The 26,785-nt window shown below is 38.8% G+C and overlaps 1 protein-coding gene across 8 annotated transcripts in view; it reads right to left on the reverse strand.

Moving 5' to 3' along the window:
* Positions 1–1,809: 1,809 nt before the first annotated feature.
* Positions 1,810–26,785, reverse strand: part of kank1a (KN motif and ankyrin repeat domains 1a) — a 52,221-nt gene continuing 27,245 nt past the window's right edge. For 5 of the 8 annotated variants that reach the window (XM_049020396.1, XM_049020394.1, XM_049020395.1 and 2 more), the window contains 11 exons: positions 22,513–22,656; positions 13,099–15,711; positions 10,858–11,013; positions 9,582–9,690; positions 7,737–7,925; positions 7,523–7,610; positions 5,975–6,194; positions 5,037–5,179; positions 4,108–4,308; positions 3,905–4,003; positions 1,810–3,206 (listed from right to left, as the gene is read on the reverse strand). In XM_049020396.1, coding sequence (XP_048876353.1) covers positions 3,144–3,206; positions 3,905–4,003; positions 4,108–4,308; positions 5,037–5,179; positions 5,975–6,194; positions 7,523–7,610; positions 7,737–7,925; positions 9,582–9,690; positions 10,858–11,013; positions 13,099–15,711; positions 22,513–22,549 — 3,918 coding nt within the window. In that variant the 5' untranslated portion in view covers positions 22,550–22,656 and the 3' untranslated portion in view covers positions 1,810–3,143. Of the gene's footprint in view, positions 3,207–3,904; positions 4,004–4,107; positions 4,309–5,036; positions 5,180–5,974; positions 6,195–7,522; positions 7,611–7,736; positions 7,926–9,581; positions 9,691–10,857; positions 11,014–13,098; positions 15,712–22,512; positions 22,657–26,151; positions 26,283–26,785 lie in introns of those variants that run through there. The other 3 variants (XM_049020397.1, XM_049020401.1, XM_049020402.1) reach the window with 2 other exon arrangements.

Genomic DNA, 26,785 nt, shown 5'->3' on the forward strand with positions numbered 1-26,785 from the left:
TGGCTAAGTTGAGATTTTTGCAAGGGTACACCAATGGCCGTGGTGCAATGTTAGATAAATTTATTTTCTCAAACGATGGAAGATTCTCAGTATTATAAACAAGCAATCCTTCTTCACGATCGGTCTATTCATTGAAATTAATGTGCTAAAAAGGCTATTTTTGCAAGGTAATGTGCTTACTTTAAGGAAAACGCGAGCGATACAGCCATTTTTCCATGTTAGTCTAAAATTATTAAAAAAATAGGCCTATATTGGTTAATATTACGAAGCATACTAAAATACTGAAGGATACTAAAATATAGTTCTTTCAGATTTTACAGTTAGGTTTTTGCATTTTGAAGGAGGAAGAAAATACGTAATCGAGAGACCAAGTATCAAGTTTATCAAATGTATGCTCAAACAAAATAAGACAAACACACCCAACAAAATCTAAAGTTAAGCAGGGCAAATCACAGTTCACATCCTCTTTGTACAGTATATATCGTGGGCTACATATCATGGGTTTTTCTGTGAAGTGTCTCATTTGTGTTCTGAAAGAAGAATTGAATTATTTGTGACTGAGCTTAAGGAATGTGACATTTTGTAAGAAGTCATTCCGATTTTCTTAAAATACATTCATCCACACTGCATAAAACTTCACTGTGGTTTTTACCAAAGCCAAGCAGGAGGAAGAAAGACAGAATAGAGAATTGTCATGCATTATATCAGGCTAATTTCCAACCTTACTTGTCAATATTAGCACAATGCTATTACAGTTTAGGCTTGATGGTAGGGGATGGCAAGAATGATATTTAGATTTCTTCGTCTGATACTGCATTTACTGTTAGAATGATTTATACCATCATCATTTATCACCATGTACTGTGGTAATACTGAGCTGCTAGTCTATTTGAATCAGGCTTTCAGAGACATGATACGGTATTCATCATTGCAAGATATTTACATGTTTTCTGCACTAATTCTTGAAAAGCTGCCCAATCATTACCCGAAGAGCCCAAATGAATTTCCTTCACACCTTAAAGTACATGATTATAATCCCATAGAATGTACAAATGCTCATTTTAAAATAGTTCATTGTTTACCAATTTCTTGCATTTTTTTTTGTGAAAATGAAAATGCCCCCTTCCTTTCACTCAACACCCACAATTTAATACCTCTGAATAAGAATTCAAAAGGATCTTGTAAAATGGTTTAGTCCTGGTTCAAGCCCACGCTGGGAGCTTCAGTTATGTTGCCCCTTATCAGCTTTGCTTCACCAAGGGTGGGTGGGAAAGTAGGCCGAGGTGGTTCTTGTCCTCCTATAGCACATGGATTAAAGTCCATCACACACCTGTGAGTTCCTGGTTGCCAGTCGTGAGGGTCATGCTGCTGGTCCTATCTGCAAATTTCCCACCTATGTGGAACTTGTTAATTTTGAACATGAAAAGATGGCTGAGTGGGTTGGTACACACAAGCAAATGAGAGGCCATTCTGTATAGACGAGAACAGACGCCAAAACGCATGTATCAGCATTACGGGCAAGTCAAAAATAAAAACACTATGCTAGGTTTCTGGTTATCCACTTTTTAGTAAAGTAGCCACAACATAATACTAATATATTTCACAAATGGCAATAATATGGCTTACTTACCAACATTTTTTAACTGCTAATGTGTGAGCAGCTCTTCCAGAACCGCAGTAACACACACCATGAAAATCAGCATCAGTCATATGAAGTGCACAGATATATACACACACACACAGATGTTAATCATATTTTGTTCTTGGCAGGTCTGTTAATTTATTTAATAATATCACCAAAACAAAAAATATTCCAAAAATGTTTTATTTATGGAATGGCAGGGTATTCTCAAGAACATGAGTTTTATATCATTATAAATAGAACAATTAAATTCTTATTGTTCTGTGATCATTTTTTATGTATAGCAAATACACCGATGTCTATTTTTTCCTACTAAGTCATGTTCATGACTTTGGTTAGCGAAATATTCTGTTAAATAATGCAGCTTGAACAACATCTATTTTCTTACTTAAATAACAAGCTTTAAAACATCAGAAACCCTTAAACAGACCTGACTACAACGTCTTAGGACAATCTGTAACCGTCTGTAATTAATCTGTAATTAAATGTTATGTGTTATGCTCAGTTATGTGGCATTTGAATCTGGTGGCCACCTCCGGTGTCTTTTTTTTGTAATCTAAAACTGCTAAAGTTCGTTCCATTAACGGCCAGCAGAGGGAGACAATGAGCTATGCAACATGTAAGATATTTGACATTTTGCAAAGATTATACTGTAAATGTCTAAAACATCTAAGAGAAAATTGACTGAATGCTGATTAAAAATAATCACTTTAAAGCAGTTTTTTCTGTTATGCGGCAGATGAAAGGCACTTAAGATTTCAATGCATTAAAGTACTTTAAATAATAAAATTCTAAACATATATAAAATACTACAGTAAATGTTGTTTCTAATTTCTCCCCATAATACCATATATACAGTGACATACAACTTGTATGTATAAGCCATTAAAATAACATTGATACACATTACACTTAAAATTTATAAAAATATGAATCGGGTAAAAATACGATTTCTGAAATACATTTAAAATTTGTATATAAATGTTTAAATTTGGATGTTTTATGCAAATTTGATGTGCTATAAACACATATACAAGGATAAAATGTGTATTGTGCTGTAAGACTGACAAATTCCAATCACACTAATATTGCATCCTCCAAAACAATGAGTAAATGGAGAGTTTAAGCTAATACTGTAAAATATATAAATAAAACAATCCGATACATACAGCATTTCTGCGGACAAGATAAAGCATGCTTTAGGATTGAATCATCTTATTTTCTTGAGACAGTATAAACTACAAATAAAATGGAATATATAGGCACAAGTGAGGCATCATGAACTATATGCTATCTCCAAATACTGCCTTTCAGTATCCAAAGTAATAAGAATCTTTGTCCAGTTTAAATAGTCTTTAGCACATGTGTAATATAATGCTTTCTGACTGCTTATCATTGCTGGTGAGCTCAGGCACAAAATTATCCACTTATAAATACATTCAGTATCTGTTCAGGTCAACATGCACCAATAGCAGCATGGGGAAAGGAAGTAGTAGATGCACTAATCAAAAGTGCTTCTCCCTGTGGGACTGGGGGGCGCCTTTCTCCCAAGGCGAGGTGTCCCCTGTGGGAAAAGAGGATATTGGAATCACTGAGCAACTCGCAAAGACATTAACTGATATCCTGTGTGATTATCCAGTTACAAGCTCTCTAACTTCACAGATAAAAACTGTGTGTTTATTTTTAGCTGCTAGTATTGCCTCTGTTACAAGGTTATTAGCGAATCTTCTTATGCACTGACCTCGTGACACTGCTCAAGATACAGAAAGACTTGATGGACGGATGGTTCATTAAATAGTGCCATTTTGTAAATTTACACGTAGTATTGATACGCTCCAATATCGTACAATGATATACATTTTGAATATATTGCGTAAGCAGCAACACACACACGATCAGCTGCACTTATGTATTATGAATTGATACAGATGCGTTTTTTTTTGTTGATATAATGCTCTCGTTGTTTGAGCTGACCCATAAGCCGCTTCAGAGAAAATCATCTGCCCCATAAATGTAAGGTATGTTTTCTTTACACCATAATTGCCATTCAGATGTTAATCTAGAGGTGGGGAAAAAAACAAATTTGTGTTTAATGAACTGCAAAGTGCGCAGCAGTCAAGTGACGGCCACCGAGGACAAGCTCAAGGTTAGGATGTTGTTTTAAACACAGGTGCTGGGGTGTGTTACAGTCAATGATGTTAGATGACCACTCCAGTGAGCAAGACCTTCTCAAATACCCTGAAGAAGAGACGGCGCACATACCGGGGACTGTGCTTTGGAGAAGTTGACGTGGGCATACAGTAGCACAGCAATGTCTTTGTGTCCAGCTTCGAGGGCTATCGACAGGGCATTACTCCCATCCTGGATACACGAAGACACAGAAATCAAAGTTACCTTACAGCTAAAGCCACTGAGTATGAATCGGCAGAGGTGCAAGTCATTATGTTAGCCTCTAGGAAACTCACGTTGTCACTGAGTGTGGCGTCACAGCCGGGCTGGGCCAGCAGCAGCTTGACGATCTCGGCGTGGCCGTGCTCACTGGCACACATGAGTGCCGTGGAGCCCTCGTCGTCCTGAATGTTGACGTTGGCCCCACACACCAGCAGAGCTTTCACCATGTCCATCCTCCCGTGACTGACGGCTAGCATGAGCCCCGTCTGGCCGGCCTGGGGACCGAGAGCATAGGGGTCAATCATAAGTCAAGCCACCCTCATGCAACATTCACTCAAGTACTTGTATTGAGAATAAATAAAATGTGCTCAAAACCAATCCCATTATCTACAATTTATGCATATGAATCAAGTGTATTCTGGGAAATTTATGAATGTAAAATAACTGGCATCAAGGCAAAACGGAGATAAGCATGTATCTCATCAGTGGCTATTACTCAAACTACTAATAGCATATGAATGGTACAGAAGAGGCCAAACCTGAGCTGCACCATGTCAGCAGGGGGCATTTTTAAATTACATTTAATTTTTGGTTATTTTCATAGCCCATGAAAACTGCAAAAAAGCTTGCTAGATTTTCCTTTTTTGAAAATGCATGCATAAATCAATAGAACTGCATTTTTCACAACTGAACATATTTTTTAGTAATTTAAAAATCAGTCCCTCTCCAGAAAGCTGAAGATTTTAAAAATGTATTTGAATGATTACAATGGCCAATTCAAATTATTATTAATTATTATTAGTAGTAGTATACATTGAATTTAAAAAGCATTTTTCATTAGAATAAATACTTACATAAATGTGTCTACATAAAGGTAACATGAACGATCTTTTGCATAGGTCTAGTGTAAAGTAGTCACAAAAACAAAAATGTTTCCACATCTAGAGAAAAACTTTACTTAGGTAAGTTCTTCAGAAAATAACAAATCAGGTCTCATGCTAACCTGACTGGCTTTAGCGTTGACATCCCCCTTGCTGAACAGCTCCTCCACAACCCTCATGTCCTTCTCAGCTTCCACTGCTGCAAGGGCAGCAAGCATGATGGGAGTGTAGCCAGCCTTGTTCTGCTGATCAACATTGCAAATGTCTGCAACAATAAAGTCAGGGACGTGAGCATTTTTCCAAGGCCAATCTCGCGAGGAAGAGACAACTTGAGAGCAGATACTGTTGAGGGAGGAGGGCACTTTACATGCAAGCTTATTCAAGCAAGTTCCTGCTGAAGAGGAGGAAATCCAGCTTCAAAAGCAGGGGGAAGCCAGAGACTCTGGACATGTAGTGATGAACAATGCACACAAAGACCAACCCCTTCCGGCACAATGGACCAAGGGCTAAGCTAAGAGCATGGAGGGTCAGAGTGGCTCGGCAAACAAAGCCACAAAACAATGGGCGCCTCTCCGCCCACACATCAGATTCTAAGTCGTATTCATTGCACATCACTTTTCCGGACTGGAGGTTGAAGATGGTCGACATGGAACCATCGCATTTGAGAGTAGATTATCAGATTTCTATGTAACTGCAAAGGTTGAGTGTGTTCAGATTAATTAGCTTAATCTACCATCTCATATTTGAAGAAGAGTGGAAAACTCCACGAATAATTTAGAAAGAAAATACAAAAGCTGAACCGTTCAATGCTAGATTCATGTGGTACTTCTAACAAAAGTGACTTAGAGTTGAGCGTAGGGTTTCAATTTATGCCTGCCTCCTGGGATTCAAATCCATGACTTTTGCATTGTCAGCAAATGCCTGTCAGCTGTTAGCTGCACGCATAATGTTGAGCAATGCTAAAGCTTGACATCATAATTTATATATATCACAGCATTGTAAATGATTGTCAAGAAAGTGAATTGCAACTACATTTTAAGAGGGACACGGCAGACTGCACCTGCATCCAGTAGCTTCTTGACAATATCAAAATTAGAGTGGGACACACTGTAGTGGAGAGCAGTGTTGCCATTGCCGTCAGCCATGTTGACGATGTGCTTCAGCACAGCAGGGGACACGGCTCTGAATGCTGACAGGTAGTCTTCCACCATGGCTGGAACTGCTGACTTCTGACTGGACACTCTGAACCACTCGTGCTGCAGTGTGCTCAGGCATGCCCTCTATGGGAGAGATCCGGCACTGGATTTCAGCAAACTGCTCCATCAAGAACAAATGGCACTTATTTTATCCGTTAAAACAGCAATCATTACTTAACTGAAAAAAGCCCCAGTTCCCTGTTCACATAAAAATAAATGAATGAATGAAACAAGCAAAACAAGAGGCGAGTTAAAAAAAAAAAGGAAAAATAAATATCTTCAGAAAAGCTGGTTCTAGTAGTTGGGTCTCCTGCTAGCACATTGCTGGGCATGTATAGAAAATCTGGCACTAAGATCCACTATTTTTGTGGGTCAGTTAAATTTATAGCAAAACATTTAAAAGCAAAATAGTTCTTGTCATTCTGGACCACAGTGACCAAGATACTACCTCTTAATCATTTAAAATGAGTGTAAAATCAAGCAAGACACAAGATACATTAAATCACAGAAAATACAAACATTCTCAGAGAGTGCTGCAGCTTCAGGGCAGTAATTACTCAACAATGTATACTTATTTCGAATCTCATAAAAAAATGAAGATTTATCCAAATCAGACTTTTTTTTTGTTCCACGAGACCTACAGTGTAATTTCAAAAAAAGGGCAGAAAACAGATACAGTGGTGCTTGCGGTTCATGATCGCTGTGGTCTACGAACGATTTGGTTCACAGCCAAAAATGTCATGAAAAAAATGCATTGGTGCGCATACAAAATTTGGTTGATGAACAGATTCCTCGACCAGATTCCCGGTTTTATACTAGTGTAGCACCGGCGGGGCGCATGTAAATAAAAGGATCACAACAGGCACCGAACCCGAATACATAGACGGGAAACACAAGGTTGTAAGACGCCGAACTGCAAGATGCACACACGGTGGAAGATGTACACACCCTAAATACACTCAAAGATGGGACCGGGTACACACAAGACACAGGCAAACACACATGCGACAATAGGAAAATGCAACCATTAAAATTAACATTAGCAACAACAATAATACAAGTGTTAAGCACAGTTAATAAAGAGCGTGATTTCCCTAACAAGCAAGTCTCCATGTCTCTCTCTGCTCCTGCGATGCCTCGGTCCGCCCATCACCACACTATATTGTGGTAGTCTTTAAAGTTTTTACTATAAAAACCAGAAAATTAATTAACAAGAAATATAATTTGATAGGCTTGTGAACGAATTAATCGAATTTCAATGCTTTCTTATGGGAAAAATTGCCTTGGTTCGCATACAAATTGGTTCTTGACCACTTTCCTGAAACGGATTGTGTTCGTGAACCACAGGCACCAATGCACTTTAAATAAAACAGCACAATTCTATTTCTAACGCCCAGTCTGAGTATTCTCACCATGTCTTTGCCGACTAGAGCCTTGGAGTCATTCAGATGGTTCTTCATTAGATGGCATGCTGTCACCATTTTCTCACTTAATTCGTACCTGACCGAATATGCAGATTTGCTTTCATTAGTTAGCAGGCAGGGCAAGAAAAAGAACTAATGTAATAGAGTCTGTAATTGTACTTCTGTCAACATGAATTAAGGTGAGAAATCAAGATTCACATACCTCTCCCTAACTTCTGCCTTTTCCGGATTCCTCTCTGCTCGCCCTTCCACAGCTCCCTTGTTACAAAATTCCTCTGCTCTACTCCCATCCACACTCCCCTCCTTCCCACCATGCACCTCTCGCTCACTCCCAGATTCCTCCGAGCTGCTCTCCTCCGAGCTGGAGTCATCGCTCGACGTCGTCTCATACCTGTAAGTGGGACACTTCTGAATAAGGCTGGACGATATTGCATCACAATAATCGTGATATATGGCGCGCAATAAATCACCAGGGCTTTAGACAGCTTTAATAATCTTTATAAATTTGATGAATCCTTATGCTTAGTAAATTCGGTCAGGGGAGCAGTCCACATACTACTGTTTTGTTAAATCATGGAAGCGGCATAAGCACTGAAGTGGCAGTGAAGAAAGGGACAGCTCAGCAGCCACAACATCTTTTGAAAAAGGAGAAACTGTGGAATAACGAGGCAAAAAGACATCAATGGTGTGGCAGTACTTCTTGCAGTTTAAAGTTTGACACGTTTACTAAACATAAGGATACGCTGAATTTATACAGATTACTAACTTTGATTCATCACAATACACCGCTCATTAATATTTTAGGTGCACTACTAATCTGCTTACCAGATTGTGGGAGTAAGTAAACGTCCATATAGTACTGAAAAGCCCGCATCTGGAGAAATGTTTACACCCATCATCTAAAGTCCTAGTGACTATTCGCATGGGCCATATAATCGTGATGTGATATCGTGCAGCCCTACTCCTGAACTCTTCTGAACCATGGCTGACAGAACCACAAATCATCTGCATTTGCTTATTTGCCTAAAAAGAGTATGATGCATTGTATCGTAATGGCTCTATAATGCATATTAAAATGTTACAGTCTGCAATAAACAAGCACAGGTCTTGGTCTCGTTGCGGAATTGATGTGATTTTGACTGAGTCAAAACCACTAATCAAAATGCCTCAATATTTACGTTTTGATTGCTATACTTTGATCTATTTTCTAGATACAGTTTAGCAAATTTAACACATTAATACTGAATAAAATTATTGTCTCCCTTTGATTCTCCATTAAGAAAAAAGTCTTTCCATTAGCACTTTGATACATTATGCACTCAATTATGATTCGGCCATGGCAAGGATTACACAAAACACCTGAAGCCTGAGCAAAATTTTGCTTCCAATACTGTTAAGTGATTTTTAAAAATGGGAATGTCGAATAAATATGTTTAATAAAAGTAATAAACAATATAAAACTTTTTTTTGTGGGTGCTATTGTAGGAATGTGACCACCAATAATGAGACCACCAATCTATGGTGAAAAAGGACATCACAAGTCTGAATGTCTGATGAAGCACTTGGGCTTGAAACGTCACATAAGGTAGCAGAATTCTAAAAAAAAAAAAAAATTGGGAGCATCATCCGGTGCGCAAAATCCATTCTTTTCACTGACGGTTTCCTTTGTTCAATACCCAGAGTTTATCATTTGGATGTGCATGCTTTGCGTGGATTCTTACACTGAGACAAACCCATGCCCTAGCATCATGGAGTAGTCATACCTCTGCTTTACCTATCCAGAAGTATTTATATTGAGATTTTAGAAAAACACGTCCATGATTCAAACTATACTGTGACACAAATTTTAGGCCATACTGCCCAGCCCCAAGATGGTGCCAATGCTCCACATTTTATAGTATGTTGTGTCATGTAGACTCAGTCTGTTTCTGATCTTGCCTCGGTCTCGTCTCGATCTCAATACTCTGGTCTTGGTTTAGGTGATCTTGACTACATCACTCCTATGATATATCAAAGTTGAAGTTACTATCAAAACTTCAATACTCACCCTCCATTGACACCTACAAACTGCAGGTTCTTTTTTGTGCCGTTGGCTCCTTGACCACCGTCTTTCTTCTTCATGATTGACTTGAGAGTGTTCTGGCTGCCAGGCTGTCCTGGAATATTAGGGTAAAAGTTCAGGCTAGGATCTACAGAGCATTCAGCAGCAAATGTGCCCAAAAGGCCAATTAAATGCCATGCACTGTCCCTGGGCCACTAAACAGGAACAGTGCTCATTGATCAACAAAAACAACGACTGTAAATGAGCCGGATTTAGCACTACAGGCTAATTTTCATCCGTCGTCCCTGGACAGTTCTTAAAACAGCAACCAAGAATTAGAATAAGATAGCTTATCACAATATATACAAATGAAATACACAGACTAATACCCATGCGCACGCATGCACGCGCGCACACACACACACACACACACACACACACACACACACACACACACACACACACACACACACACACACACACACACACACACACACACACACACACACACACACACACACACACACACACACAAAAACACAGATTGATAAAAAACATATAATACAGATACCAAAAAGGCAGCCGATTAGGTTGGTAAGCAACTAATTTCTAGTATAAATGTGTTATAAATGCATGGCAATTCTATTCCCTCAAAACTGTAGGTTAATATTATACGATGTATTGTAACTGCAGTAAAGCTAGCAATTTCTAATATGATGGTATACATTACAAAATTCAGTTCTCTGAAGATCTGCTAAGGAAACAAATTCAATAAACTGCAAGAAAATGTTTGGAATTGCTGGTATTAACTATTGTTTACTGTTTGTTGAAAAGGTCCTTAAGGGTCTCAGGTTTCGTTTGAACTGAAACAAAAGGTTATTCTTTGAAAGATGTGGACCATGGCCTCACTGTTCAGCAACCCTTCAACTGAACACTCTCCTGTCTTTGGAAACTATTTTAGACCCCATCAACCACAGACCAAAAATTCTCTGTGGGATAAGAAGCTTCCAAAACCAAGGGCTCTCTAAAATATTTTAAATACAGGGTTTCCTTTGCCAATACTATGCTGAAAAACTCTTCGTCTGTGCAATGCAAGTCAATAGTACAAATGCACAAAACTGCTAACTCCACCCTCTGTAGGTGATCTATTTCTGCTGATTTAACTGAAAACCTAGGTCTGAAACCTGAACGAAGGTCACTCATTTCATATTGGACCCACGTGCTGACATACGTATATACAGCATATGCACAGATAAGGGCAACCGAGCAGGCCGACGTGTACCATGCAGGGCTGAGGACATCTGCTGGTCCATCAGGCTCTTCTGCATGGAAGAACTTTGCTGGTGTGTTGAAAGTCTAGGACAAATTAAAGATGACTGGGACAGTGTTGCTTCTGCATGGGTCACCTCTGTCTTCCCCTCGGCCAGCTGACCCATGTCTGATCCAGACAGAGTGAGAAAGAGACAGACATAAAAACTCAAAATTAAGAAACACTGCAGACAGATTCAGCCAAGAGTCGCAGGAAACCAACTTAAAACAATCTATTGTGTGTAGCACGTCTAAGAAAACTCAAGTGTGGTTTGCATACTTTTACAAAAAACAAGTTAAAAACATGTGTGATTATTTTGGAATATACTATTTTTGTTAATAGTGCCCTTACTTATCATAACAAAAATTTCCCATAATTTAATACTACAATACACTAACATACATAAAATTTAACCAAAATGACCAGAAGGTTACATTTTAGCAGCAGTCTTCCAAAAGGTAATACGCGTACATCAAAAAATGTGCATACAAAGAAGGTTTATTACAATAAAGGTATGTTTCCGTTTCTGAGCTACCAGTTACACCAGCACGATCCTTTAAACTCTCACTTAAAACATTAATAAACCACTTATTTTATGTTGAGAAACTGCTCCGTATATTAAGAAACAATTTAAAAAGTATTACTTTATCAACTCTGCGCATGCAGAGATCATGCAGAACTTCATGAGAGAAAACACACATAATAAACTTGAAAACTGAAATTCTTTTAAGTACTGCACCTCATATTACATGCAATACATTTAATAAGAACATAAATTTACAACTGAGAGGTCATTCGGCCCAACAAGCTCGTATGGGAAGAACTCAAGTAATAGCTCAGAGTTGCTAAAATCTTATCTAGCTCTGATTTAAAGGAACCCAAGGTCTGGCTTGCACTACACTAACAGGAAGACTCTTCCATAGTTTAACTACACATTGTGTAAAGAAATGCTTTCTCAAATCCATTTTAAAATGGATGGTTACAAAAGCTAGACGGACATGACTCACTCCACATATCAATCAACCATCACTGATTTTTTTTTTCTTTTACGAATGATTTAATTATATCAAACAATACTTCAAAAATGATGCATAAAATTAGGACATACTCTGTTCAAACATGGGGTATAGTCTGAAATAAACCTGATCCTTCCATATTCTGCACACTTCTCTTTTCATTAAAAAAAACACATTATTCAAATATGACATTATACCTCACGCTGTACATTTTCCCTAGTAAAATCAACAGCATGCAGATATTAATTGGGGATACACACACAAGTTGGTCTTCCTATCTAAATGGGGATCGTCCATTCATTTCTATGGGAAAAACCCTAATCCCAATCATGACCCCCTTAACTTCCACCCAGCCCTAACCTTAACCATAAGTAACCAAACAAAATGCAAGACTTTGGGTATTTTAAATTTTTTTCATTGCAGTCACAAATTTGTAATAAAATGAGTTTCCCCTTGTGGGGACTGAAAAGGCCATCCCAACAACATCAAAATGACAGATTTCTATCACACTGTGGGGACATTTGGTCCCCACAATTTAATGTATACATACATACACACACGCACATACTTTTCATTTTTGATTTTCTCACAGATTACTGTTTAATAGCTGTAAAACAGAAAATTTAAGATCAGAGTTAAAATCCTAGCTAAAATTATGCAGCACACAGTTATTTACTCATTTAACAAAATTTGTTGACCCCAAAAATAAATAAGGTAATTGCTGGGATCTCTCCAAGGATCTAAGAATTTTTCAGGGTCAGAAATAACTAGCTTTGACCTGTCAAATACAATCAGGACAGAGACCAAAAACACAGCATTAGAAGGTCTCCTCAGCTCCCAGCAAGGGGGCTGGACACCCACCCAGGCCAAGAAGACATTTGAACAGCAGCCATTATTTCAGGGCATGGCGATTACATTAACATGTTAATGCGCCGCTTTCAATATTTTATATTATTGCTAGTTATACTTCACCTTGAGGAAACTACACCAAATTATGGGAAACTGTACTTTATAAATTTTAATCAATGGTCATCTTTTTCTGTTTGTTTACTATTAAGTTTAGACTTAATGACCAGGATTAATATATATATATTTTTAATGAGATTATGAATTACTTAACATGGGTTTTAGTAGTGGTTTTATATTATATAATACAATACATTTGTATGTGAGGGCACATTCAGAAGCATTTTCCCACCTGAGACAGTTCCTGCTGCAGCAGAACACAACTTCAAGATGTCCTCTGAGCTGGCGTACTTCATCACAGTGTTTATGGATGACAAGGTACTGACCAGCTGGTTGTTGATGGAGCCAATCTGGGTGTGAGGCTGCCCAAAGGCATCTGCCAGCTCACTGTAGTTTTCAGCTAGGAGCATCTGCTGCTCCTGCAGTAGTTTCTGCACCCTTTCGATGTAGTGGTCCAGCCCAGCAGCCATTTCGCTCTGACATGCCTGAGACTGCACAGGTTCTGCCACGGTCTCATACCCTACTCCAACGCTCCTGGTTTTTGAGTTAGGCAGCCAAGAGGGGCCACAAGCGATGTTCCTTGTTCTCAACCCTACCAGAAAGTTGTCGTTTATATTGGCTGTGCCAACCCCAGTGTGTTTGGTCTTAACTGCTGATGCCTTATCCAGAGAAGCATCTCCTGTAGTTCCCACAGCAACAGAGCGAGTTTTTAGCAACTTTTCATCTTTCACAAGGCCTTCCCCCACTGACACACTCCTGGTCTCAATTGGAATTGTGCTGATGCATTTGTCTTGAGTATTGACACTAGTATTAGTGCTGGAGTCTTTGAAAACAGTCCTTTCTGTGTTGGTATATTTAGTTACAGTTTCAACCTCTGTATATGTCTTACGAGAAATAGTCTCAGGTACCACCATGAGTTCAGAGTCAACATGGTGCACTTGGTCAGTGTTTGTGCCAACAGAAACCAGGTCTTTCATAGGACAAACCCTCACATCCACAGAACAGTCCCCACAACCAACTGATGTACAATTCTTTGATCGTTCAAGTCCTATTTTGCAAATATTTAGATTGTCTTTGACGTCTTCGATATTGATTCCAATTTCATGAATGCCACCTTCCATTCCTACATTTTGGTTACATATTGCAACGTGTCTGCCGACACACTTATCATAAGCTTGCACCCCTTCCTTCATAAGCCATGAGTCCATTGGTGTATCAGGACCTACAGCAGCATGCTGTACATCAATCCTGCATGAAACACCCACAGAACGCGAGTCAAAGATACTTCCAGTGCAGGCATCTTTGTATTCCACATGATTTCCCACTCCTTGATTTTGCATGGTCACTTTAGCTTCCACTGCAGTGCTGTAAACAGATGGTTTAGCCATTGAACCCTTATCAACCTTCTTCCTTGACCCTGCTGCCCGAAGCTCCAGTTTCAACTTTCCCATCTCCATCTCATGCGTGGTTTCCTTTAGCTGGACCTCTAGCCTGTAAATCTTGTCCTTGAGGGCCTCAATAGTCTGATGCTGCATTTCAATTTCCACCTCAGCTTCAGTGGTCATGCCAAGCATAGCCTCGGTCACATTAACTGCGGCAGTCCTCGTTTCCACCTCTGTAGTCACACCAACATCTCGGTGGTGCTGCAGCGACCTGTGATACACAACAACATCATTCATATTCTCATTGGGACCTGAAGCAACAGACCTATACTCTCGAGTTTGCATCTTCTCCACTGGGGTTTGTGTGAGTCTAGGTTGTTCGTCTGGGAGGGTGTCGTGAATATTTCTTCCCAGCTCCAGCATGTCTGCTGTCAGCTGCCTGAATTCCTCCAGTCTTTGGCAGCCCTGTTTAGTGTTGTCCAGATCATCTTCAGAATCTATGTGCAGTTCTGTCCCCTTTCCAATCTGTGAGAGCTCACTGAAATGGTCTGCACTCCCAACACTGTAAGACCGCTTCCGGAACCCAGTGCTTCCTGGAAACTGACTGGAAGGTTTTTGGTTCTTCATTTGTAAGGAGAGTTGCCTTTTTTCTTCTTGCAAGACTGAGATCTTGACTTGCAGGATAGGAATCGTTTTGACTTGTTCCTCTAGTTCCTTGAGCCTCTTAAGTGCCACGACCATCTGTTCCCGGATGTGCTGCAGATGCATAGGGCTGACACTAGTGACAGGGGTGGTCATCCCTGAGCTCAAAGGGCTATGGCGCATAGAGCTACCCATCAAGGTGTTGAAGTTAAGGCTGTAGTCCCCGTTAGGTTGGTATCCATTGTGGATGACTTGATTCTGACCACTTGATCCCGGAAATGAAGACAGGGAGCTGTTGGAACCCAACCCCCCGAAGCTGGCCAGCCTCCTGCGGGGAGGTTCCTTGAAAACCGGCTCATGAAGCAGCCGCTCCTGCTCTAGCCTCCACCGTGTCTCCATCAATGTCTTCTCAACACGTGGATTGTACCTGGGTGAATTCGGGGAGGGTAGAGGCAGTAGCTTGCCTTCTTGGCTGGCCAGGAAGGCTGAAGGGACCTCAGAAGTGCCTATGGTTCTGGCATGAGAACCAAGGGTCTGTTTTTGGGCTGTGAAGAATGGAGATTGCTTGCTTTCATCACTGCTTGAGGACGACAGCGATTCAGTTGAGGTCCAGTCAGACTGCCCCCTGCTGCTCCGTGGAACTGCTTTAGGCTGGGCCACTTTGGGTTTTCTCTGGATGTTTAACTTTTTTATGGTGTTACCTCTCTCAATGTCATCTACATACTTGAGGAAGTCTAAATCTAGCTGATAACCATAAGGCGTTTCCAAGTAGTAGGGTACCACCAACTCATCTTCAGCACTTGCAACACCCTCTCCTTTTTCTGTAAAAGGAGAGAAAAAAGGTTTATATTATTAAGTTTGTATAAAATGAGGTTCTAAAAAAATATGTAATAAAATATGTGATACCTTGAAGTTTTTCAAAACCAGATTAAATCAGGAAATCATGGGCACTTATTAAAAGCAATGCACATAAGGCTTTGTCTTTTTGTCAGCACAAAAAAGTAACACCATTTCATTACACACATACTTTTGCTATGAATTTACAAATTATTTAACAGTCATACATAAATTACGAATGCTTAAAGAATTAACATTAGAACCGAAATTAGATCCCAAAAATTTCACATCTAGTGAATGAAACAAAAAAAGAAGTACATCGAAGTATATGTAGAAAATTTCAGAGATATGATAAGAATTTGTCATGGATTAAACAGAGGAAAGGCAGTTTTCAAAGGGCTACAATATCATGTATATTCAATCACTAACCCAGAAACTAAAACAGAACATGTACGGTACATTACAGAAACATATTGTTACCGGTGCTGATTTGGCTCAAGCCAAACATTGCACAATATTCTCTGTAACTCCACAGTAGAAAGGTTACTTTTAGGGAGATGAGAAGAAAAGGGTTAGATGAGAAAGCAAATATTTCCACTCTACAGACACAGTACAAATAAAGGACAAACAGTAAAACAAAATGTACTAGTTGCAGTTAGCTTGGAGCACAGCTTCTAAAAGTGTGGGCAAGTTTTGCCACATACTACATTTGTCACCTAAGGCAGAATTTCACAACTATGTTAAGTACACTCCCTGCACATCAGGCGGCTGTCTGAAGCGAAAGAAAACATAAATTTAAGGAGCAGCATAAAGCACCGATTCAGGTGAAGTTTTGAGCTTGTTATTGAAACCAGTTACTAAAAATGGACAGAGATCCACTTTAGTTCGTCTCACACAGTGCATTACTTTTCACCCAGAGCCTCTATTCAGCATATTAGAAGTAAAAAGAAAGTAGTTCAGGCAACCAAAATCCCTGTGATTCCTCAGACCCTACTCACCCCCAGCTTTAACAACAGCCCTCCGTTTCACTCATGCTGCCTATATGGAGACCTGCATTCTTGTGGAGAGAACACAAACCCCCTGCTATTGCTGTACCGTGCTCTACTGAGCCCTGCTGCGGCCTCCTCTACCCATAAGGGGGAAAAAAATTCCACTATTGGCGTAAACTTGGCTAAGCATACCGTGGCCTATCATAGGCTGAGTAAGCCATCCAATCAAATTCCTCCTTCCATCAGATCCTCCTGTACTCTAAGCTGGACCTTTCTCTGCTCTTACCGGTAACCATCCTGCTTTGAAGTCTCAGGAAAAAGAAAAAAAAATACAATATCTATAAACATGTATTTACTGCATTTATAAACAAGTCTAAATAGAACAGAATATACTGTCTTGCAAATCAAAAATCTGAATCTGGGAGAACATGATTATCAAAACAAAGATACTTATATAATGGCCCTACAATCTTTTTACTTTGCAATGAAGCATGCAAAATCACAATCTACCTGAAAAATAATAAAACAGAGCATATGAATCATACATCAGTCAGCATTCACCAAGGCTGCATTTTCTGATTCTTACATTTGTGTGACCAGAACAGTCAAACTGTTGTAATTAGGAAAACATGCTCTGTGTCCAGCAACAGTGACGTAAAATCAAAGGTTTCTGTGTCTAACTGCAACACCATAGAACACAATAAAAATGCGCTCAGAGCCTGAGAGGACACCCTGGACATTAGGAAAATAAGTGCCTATTTGTGTCACTGCTATGAAGAGAGATTTTGTTTAGCTGACAAACAGCCGGCTACCCTCCATACCACCTCCCCCTTCCTAAGAATACCTGCACCTCCCCCCACTGGCACTGGTCACTTTACCTTATTATTAGTCTATATATTGTCAGTTAACTGACACTATTTATTCCACTGTCTGGCCTGTTGCATTATTTACCATTTTACGTATAGCTTTCAATGCACTGTGTAGACAAACCCTTGTGTCCAGCCCTCTGTTACGCATTTTAAAGTACAGTGAAACCCTCCTCTTGTCACTCGCTGTCTACATGGAACAATGTGTGGTCTAGGGGGAACATTATTTTGTGCTACCATATACCTATATATGGATGATATGACTAATTATTTGACTAATTAAAAGTGCAGATAATGGAAGTATATGGAAAAATTAAGAAAGAAAAAAAATACGTTTTTAGCAGTTATTACATTATTGGCTGCTACAAGGCATAATACTGCCATATAGGTTCATAGAGTAAAAGGAGCTGTTGCTTTTAATTAGCTGTAAAAGCCAACCACAGAAAATATTTGGGTGGCCACATAATATAACCATACACTGCTTAAATTTAATTTTGACAGTTCATGCAGTGTATGGAATGTTAAGAGTGGTGAAAATACTGTAGTATTTGTAATTAACCATGCCAATCAAGAAAATTGCAAAAGTTTCAAAAACAAAAGACCTCTTGTTTAACAATACTGTCTCCCTAATGGCTCGGCAGAAAAATCACCACTGATCTTCATAATCACTCTGACGGGTGGTTTGGTCAGCTTTTGACTTGGACGTGGCATTCTGTGACAAATGAAACTCTGCACCCCAAACAAATTACTGCTGCGGCCTGCTGCACTTACAATTAAAGAAGCAACCAACCAGGTGAGAGGTCTTCAGAATGACAAGCAGATGATCATTTCCAGATAAGTGAATTAACTAGCCAACTAATTAAGTACCAGGATTCAAGGGGTATTTCAGAATGATATATCCACCCCCCAACGGCACCAGAAACCAATCTGATTACAAGAAAAAAAAAAAAAAGGGGGGGGGGGTCATTTGCCTGACATTGTATGGTTATATAGTCAGGTTTTTCATATCATGATACTACAACATGAATGACTATGGACATTACGTCACAGGTATTACATACTCATCCTGAGCACTGTGTGATTTTGTGTATGAACCAAACAAAAGCACCAGTAGTATTTCAAAATAGTAAACAATATTTAAGAAGGGAGCGAGAAAAGATGTTTTTGGGAAGGGGTTAAGAATTAAGATGTAGCCACTCACAGTAACTAACGTCCGTGCAAACATCTTTAAATGATAAAAATTATAAAATAAAAAGCTATACTATTACAACATGTCATGGCGTCTTACCTGATTCTTAAAGTTAGTTTGTCGACCTCCCAACAAAGTGATAAAATGGCCTGAACCTTTAAAAAGCACAGCAGAGGGGCCCTGGTCCTTATAAGGTTAACGGGAGCCTGGAGGAGGAATCAGGAGTATACAGTAGCGCCCTTGAGAACGACTCTCTCCGCACATCCTGACACATCAGCACGCCACAGAGCTCCCGTCCGCTGGGAGGCCTCTCTCACGCGCCCCATCCGCTGGGAGGCCTCTCTCACGCGCCCCTGGAATTTCCTGACCCAACCCAGGAGAAAGCCTGCTTGCCTTTTGGTAGCGCTTAATCACTCTCTGCCCGCTGTAAGCAGCTGCAAAGCTGCACTTTACCCATTTGCCTTCATTAAAGTTTGAACAAAGAACGGCGTGACAACAAGCTTAGTTTTTTTTTTTCTTTTTTCACTTGAAGGAGTCTTGCATAAATGGTATCTATCTAAACAACAGAGTGCAATGGGCTGCCAAAAAAAGAGCAGAAAGTGGGCTGAGCATTACTGTAAGGAGCGTGAAGCAAAACAATCCCTCGTCTAATTAGATGAGCGTGTACACAGAAAAATAACAATTACCTACCGGCTAAAGAGCTACATCATTTCTCGTTTACAGCTCTGTGGTAAATAGGCATCTGGAGAATTAAACCAATGTAGAAATGGCAAACTTAGGGCATTAATAACAGACTCCATTCTGCTGGAGACAGTCATGTAATACTTCCCCTAGTGACCAAAATTTCAGTGGAAAGACAATTAGATAACCAAAATCAGAATCTGTTTTCTGCTTAACTCAAAAGGGCATGTACTCTTTGCTTATTTTGTTTGTTGATCGGCATGTGTACACGACTTTAAATATAGAGATCAGCTTAGCTTTGTCCAGTGCACTCACTTTCAATTAATACTTTTGAAAATGCTTGCTAACATAACTTTATCAAATTGACTATGGTAAGCAACAGAATAATGAAATTCGCAGAGTCACTAGTAATGCACACAGTACAGTATATTCACTAGTAAACTTTAAGTTTGGGTATGAATAGCACCTGGCTGCCACACACACACAATCATAACTTCAGCAGCCTGTTTACAGCATGGAGCTCATCTACTATGAATTTCTGCCAAGCCAGTGGTCAGGCTTTTTTTATTATTATTATTATTTTAAACCTCCACCCCTCCACAATACCACAAATGACTCAAAGGTGCACAGGCCTGAGGTGAACTGCACATGCTCTCTAACTCTGCCCAACTAAAATCTCTCTCTCAAAAAAAAACTTTATTCTTGCTGCTACAAAAACCTTAATGAAATGCAGGACAAAGAATAACAGTTTATTTCTAACAATAATTTACTTAAAGGGTCTAAGGTGAGTCTTCATTCATGCTGGCCAACAGTCAGGACTTTGTCCTCAAAATAAGTTGCTTGCAAGTTGTCCAGCTATTCCACTCACAGTGTGTTTGTGGAAAGAATGACCTTTGTGTTCGTAGAGTTAGAAATTTAAAAAAAAAGTGTAATTACTGGCTCAGCCTCTGAAAGTTGCCACTCTTGACATGGCAAACTGTTTGCCAAATTTATACAAGGAAAAATTGGTACCTAATTAGTAATTTAGTATTAGCAATTTAATTTTCAGATGGTAAAACTACATATTTTTTCCTCTTGCCCAGACTATGATTATAGAATAAGCTAACATTCTTTGTGGGGAGAGGGAGGATTCAGCATATTTGTCAACACACTGTGAAATTCCTGAAAACAGAGGTGGGAAGTGTTGAACTTCTATTTGCTCTGCAGAAAGTACGGTATTAGAACATAGCGACTTCTACTGGAGTCTGGCTTAGGCGGGAGCAGCAGGAAGCTAAAAACAGACCTGTACCCTGGATTTCACTGCCATTATCAATCGATCAGTTCCAATACAATTTGATGGGTCTATAAAGTTATTCTATTACACATTTACATTTGCAAATATAAGCATTTCAGAAATTTCCAGGTATTAAATAAGCTTTATAATAATCATTGCCATTTCTATTACACAACTGACCTGCAGGGATAATAGAATGAATTTGATACTTCAAAATTTAGTTATAATAAAACATTAAATAATTTTTTGAGGGAATGTAGGAAAATAGTTTTGTAAAAAAATGCATAATACTTAAATAGCTAAACAATACAAGTCAAGGAGTTTGTCCGTTGTAATGCAAAGACAAAAGTAAACTCATAATTAGTAAAAATGTCAGAGTGGGAGTATCGGGGTAAGTCCAAATGCTAGCTTCGAATCCCCTCAGTATTTTGTGCAGGGACCTTTTTTCCTCATTTAGAGCAAGCTCCTTTACGTGCTGTTACCTAGCAACCAGCTGCAGGAGTTTCAGGGCATAGTGCAGTCTTGTCTTAGGTATACAAGTAGGTATGGTTAAAGGTACAAATAGCGGAAACAGTGCCACATTCCAAATGCCATACCGGCATGCTGACAGAATGCGTACGTGAATATGCTTGTTTATGAAACATTAAAGCATGCGAGTTCACCCCGCTCAAAAATATGGAAAATAATGTTTGGGGGGGAGGGGTGTGAATGTGAATTTTTAGGTAGCTTATCACAGGCTTCTTTGAATAACAGAAAGGCAGTGGGAAAAAAGGTTGATCAACCCTGTGGGAACCACACAAATGGCAACAAATTAAGTAATAGTGAATAAATCAATCACTATGTTTACATACACACTAAGAAAATCGAATTATTGTGTTATTCCAACTAAAACCTTACTTTTAAAGTACATGTAAACATGTCAGTCCAACTGAAATCGCACTAAATTTTACTTCTCAAACAGACTAAGACACCCAGATAATGCGACTGGAAGTCATTTTATCCCAGCATGTATAGGTTCAATCAGACTCAAACTGGCCTAGGCGCACTGCACATGCTCCACAGTCTATCCACTAAGACTTTGACCTGGAAGTAACAGAAGAAGCCGGTACTCAGAAGAAGCTTAGAGCATAGCAGAGGACGTACAGCATATATGAAATGTACAACGCTATAACGCTGTCCAATTCACCATTCACCTAAAGGGTGCTTTTCCACCACACCACATACCGTACATTTGGTACTTCAAGAAGGTACCAAAAGTACAGTCCTTCAAGGTTTTGGTTTTCCACTGGCATAAAAATTGGTACTTCTGCCAAATGACATCACAACGCGAGGCGGGGTATTTTGTATTGAATTCAAAAAATGGCTGTAGTAGGACTGAACAACATACGATATTAATTCCAAGATGCATATCCAATTCTTACATCGCTAGTCAGCTAGATTAAGATCAGGCTTTTTCTTACCCTCAATTTGGTATGAATATTATTATAGGGAAAAAAACCTAAGAAGTTTTGCAATTTCAATGATTATTCGTCTTCCAAATTATCTAGAATATGTTTTTCAATTATTTTAAACTTTACCTCTGCTGCATTTGAATATATTCCCCGAGACAATCATAATCATTTTCATCCTTAATTGCGGTTTAAAATCACTCAAATTTTCAACAATTACACACATCTAACTATAACAACTTATTTCATAATAATACTTTCATTATATAGCTTCAAGTAGTTTAAATGTTATTTTACATGCAATAATTTAAGCAACTCTACAGATGAAAAAAAGATTACCTGACATATTGCCGTTAGCGTGTGCCATTTTAGCCATGGGTGCTGCTGACTGAAGTCACTTCCACGTTGACATGCAAAGCAAGCAGTCATGCAAATGCCATGCATCAAGTCAGGATCCCCACCTACTATTTAACCTGCAAGCTACTGGGAACAGGGGGAGAAAAACACACACGTTAATCATCTGTTATCATACCAAAACACAACATACACTCCATACATAGGTCTCCGTGGATATGGATAACGTATGCTGTTCATATCCCTCTACAAATGTTGACAATCAGGATACACTGCACCATTTTAATTGTTTGTCTTTCAACTACATCACATCTTCCATCCTCCTCTATCCCTGCCAGTGTCCTGCATACTAGCACAGTGTAAATCACACTGATGGCTAAGAAAAACAATCTAGGAAATATTACAAAACAAAGATGGTATGTCAGGTGTTTTGCTACAACAAGTTACCACAGCTACTTGTGCAACAATTGAAATGAATGGAAATGCCAAAAATGATTAACTTCTTGTGCCTTCAACAGTAAAATATTTTCTTAAATTCTGTAAATAAAAAATGAAGTTTTATTTTCTCAATACTTTTTAGAGATTGCACAAAGCACATGAAGAAGAAGAAGAAGAAGAAGAAGAAGAAGCATGTGTCGTTTTCTGTGTCTGGGGTTAAGGGTCTTGAAATAACAGAGGACAAAATTCAATGTACTGGACAAAGGGTCAAGGAAGCTACACAGAAATACTTTATAAAAGGATGTCAACACACTTTGTGCAGCTTTAACTATGATTCTCATTTTCTTACTGTATTTGCTCGTATGTTAGATTACAGCAATTTCAAGCTGTCAGCATCAACATGTCGTCTAATTTTCATATAAAATGAACACGACAAAGACATACAGCCCAGATCCTCTCCGGACAAAGACATTACAACCTAGGGCAATCCCATAAAATATCATTTATCATCTCACATCAACAGAAGGCAATTTCTTTAATGACTGTGTGAATCAACTAGAAAGTAAATAAAACCATTATAAAATTAAACATTGATGACAACAGTTGTCATCTACCAGAGGGGCAATAAATTACAGGGCAATGGTCTCACGCCTTCCCATATATAAATATGCAGTGTATGGGCGTGGCTTCATCTCCATCACTGGAGGATCCATGGTTCAAATCTTGTGGCTGGCAGACTGATGTCACAATTAGGCTTTTGTGTAAGGCCCTTACGGTACTGCCTGACCCTGCTCTCTGATCCTCACTGCTAAGTTACTTCAGACAATTACATTTATATACATTTTTATAAACCCACATTTATTCAGAGAAAATATTGGGTGTAATATAGCTGCAACGTTCAGATACCTAGCTGAAGTATGACCTTACTGTCCCCGAAAAAAAAAATGTACTCAACTTTTGTTGAGAACTTTTATTCTTTAACTCTTCTAATAAAAAGCAATATACAGTGTAATGTTCACAGACACAGAATTTAATCACAGACATGTCCAGACCAAATAAGAACATGCCCACACTTACAAATTCCAAGGAAGTGACTAAATATGGAACAATCCCTTCGTGTTTTCAGATACCTCTGGCCAGAAGATATGCTGTGAATGCAAAAGACATTGGCACTGGCGGTATATTCACTAAGGATAGTTTTGCAAAAACATGTTCCTTTATGGATAATGGCTTTACCACATGCTTCAGACTGAAATGACACCTAATGACAAGCAAAAAATGTATTTGATTAATCCAGTGTTCAATCGAGTGGTAGTTTATACACCCCTAGCTTATATACTCCTATAGAGAAGTGCAATAAGGTTTGATGTTTGATGTTACTTTTACTAGGGGAGGAGACATCTTTGACTTGATTATGAGATTTATAGTTTTAACTTGTTTACTTCACAAGCGACAACAAGATCATCCTTTTTTTAAAAGCCAATAATTGTAAAGTACATCCATCTATTTTCCAACTGATAATTGAGTACAGGACCATAGGGTACAACATGTCCTTGAACAGTATTTAGAAACTGTAGAACTCAGACAAAATCCATGCCAACTTCTCATATACAAAGCAAGTGTGGGACTCAAACCCCCAGCCCCAGAGGTGTGAAGTCACAGCGCAACTGTAAATTTCATGAGCTTTATATTTGAAGAAACCATAGAGGGAATACTGATGTCTCAGGAAACCCTGGCAAAACAATTAATTTCATTCTTAAAATAATTTTTTAAAGTATTTAAGTTAAAAAAAGAAAAAAAACTGCAATTAAAGTAATGATGTTTGACTATGACACGAAATTAATATGCTTTACATACAGAAGTATACAGCATTCCATTCTAAAACCCCAAAAGTGAAATACTCAATAGTAAACTTATTAGCTACATTTTGTAGAAGATATTCATTATTATATGATATTTTTATATGTTCCTTCGCTGGCAAGTTTTGGCCATGAACAATTTATATAAAAGTATTTTTGGATTAGCAAATGAGTCACTCTAAAGAAATGTCAGCTCTAAACCTAGACCGTGATGCAGCCAATACTCTGGACCATGAACGACGAACATACCCAGAGTCTGCTGGGAAAAAAAGTGTCCGGGAAGTTTTGAACAAAAAGAAAAACAAAAAAAATACCATTTTCACGTACAAGAGAGAACGGGGATAAAAATGTATATATAGAAGGAGGGCTGTCTAATCAGGTGATACCTTTTGTCTCCAACCCTGGAGACATGTCCCACCTTCCATAATGAGAACTATGCAGTGCTGGAGTCTTCAGCTTTTAAAGGAGGTTAAAGGGAGTGTGACTCTACAGGCAACAAAGCAGACTCTCACTCAAGATTCATGGCCTGATGCATCAGGGACTGAAAGAGGATTCCTACTGACGCTATGCTGCTCCTACTAGCAATTCCTCAACCAAAACCAATAAATTTCTGCACCATCATCTGATATTTAAATCCAAAACCTGTCCACACCTGTAATCCAAAACTAAAGAGAAATCCATGTATCATTTTCAAAGTTATATTGTATATGCCCACAAAACACATCACCACAACAGATGCAAAACAGTCGTGCCTCTATGAATAAACAAGGCTTTTTAAACTAGTTGAAATTTTAAAATAGTACCTAGTCATTTTCAACCTGCACAGCATTTCATAAACAAATATAGACATTTCCCACTGACACTGAAACTCCCAACTATATTTAAAAAACAACTACGCAGCTTTACAGAAACCGATGATTCAAGATAGTTTAAAAATACAAATAATGCATAACAAAATTAAAATTTTGGATATAGCAGAATAGGAATATGGCTAATTATCCACACACAAAAACACAAAATTAATTTAAAGGACATTTCTTGCTGTGGCAATAATTTCCTCAACATGTAAACAAATGAAAAATAAAATGCTCATGATAAAATCTTCCAAGTTTACCCAAAAATCTCATGCAACTAATGCAATAGCCTTGAACAAAAAAAAGACATAAAAGTTCAAACTTGTGTTTTACGTCACTCCTTATAACGTGCATATCAACTGATAGCTTTCTGCTAAAGGCAGTAGCTAATGGTTGTAAAAGGAAGCAGCAGCCCATGCTGATTCTTTTTCTTCTTCACTTTTGAACCCCCATCAAAATCAACCAGTTCTTACCTGACCCTTTCATACTGGCTTTCACACAGCTTATGGACAGTGGGAGTGATCTCACTTTCCACAGGGAAGGGTTATCCTTAGTGTTGGTTCATGCTAAAAGGAGGTATTGGTTACAGCTATGTTTAGCAAAGGTCCTCTAATGACAGGGGTCTTATAACAAGAACTGCACTTTTACATCACCAGGACACCGGGGGGGGGGGGGGGGGGGATTCCTTATATCTACACTACCGGGTAATATTTCATAGTAATAATGCATAGTATTATGCTGCTGGGATGGGAAATGGGAAGAGAAATGATGGTGAAGGACTGAAACTGGCTACATAAAAACCCCTCATCCTAATTTGATGACAGGCAATTCACAGCCTGTGACCCAAACCGCTGTAATTCTGATGTCATTTGTTAAGCCATTCATCAGGCAGAATATTAAAATGGAATCCCCCCCCCCCAATTGCTGGGTCAATTCTATTGCATAAATTTATAGAATTTTACTTTCAAATTTTTTTCTATTCTTATTTTACTTCTATTCATTGTTTCTTGTTGCAAATCACTTGTACTTTTTGTACTTCGCAAATAAAAGACTCTGATTTTGAGACCCAATATGAAACTTCCATATTGAATAGAAACTGGAGCTGAC

This window comes from Brienomyrus brachyistius, chromosome 7 (genome assembly GCF_023856365.1).
Source record: "Brienomyrus brachyistius isolate T26 chromosome 7, BBRACH_0.4, whole genome shotgun sequence".
Taxonomy (NCBI): domain Eukaryota; kingdom Metazoa; phylum Chordata; class Actinopteri; order Osteoglossiformes; family Mormyridae; genus Brienomyrus; species Brienomyrus brachyistius.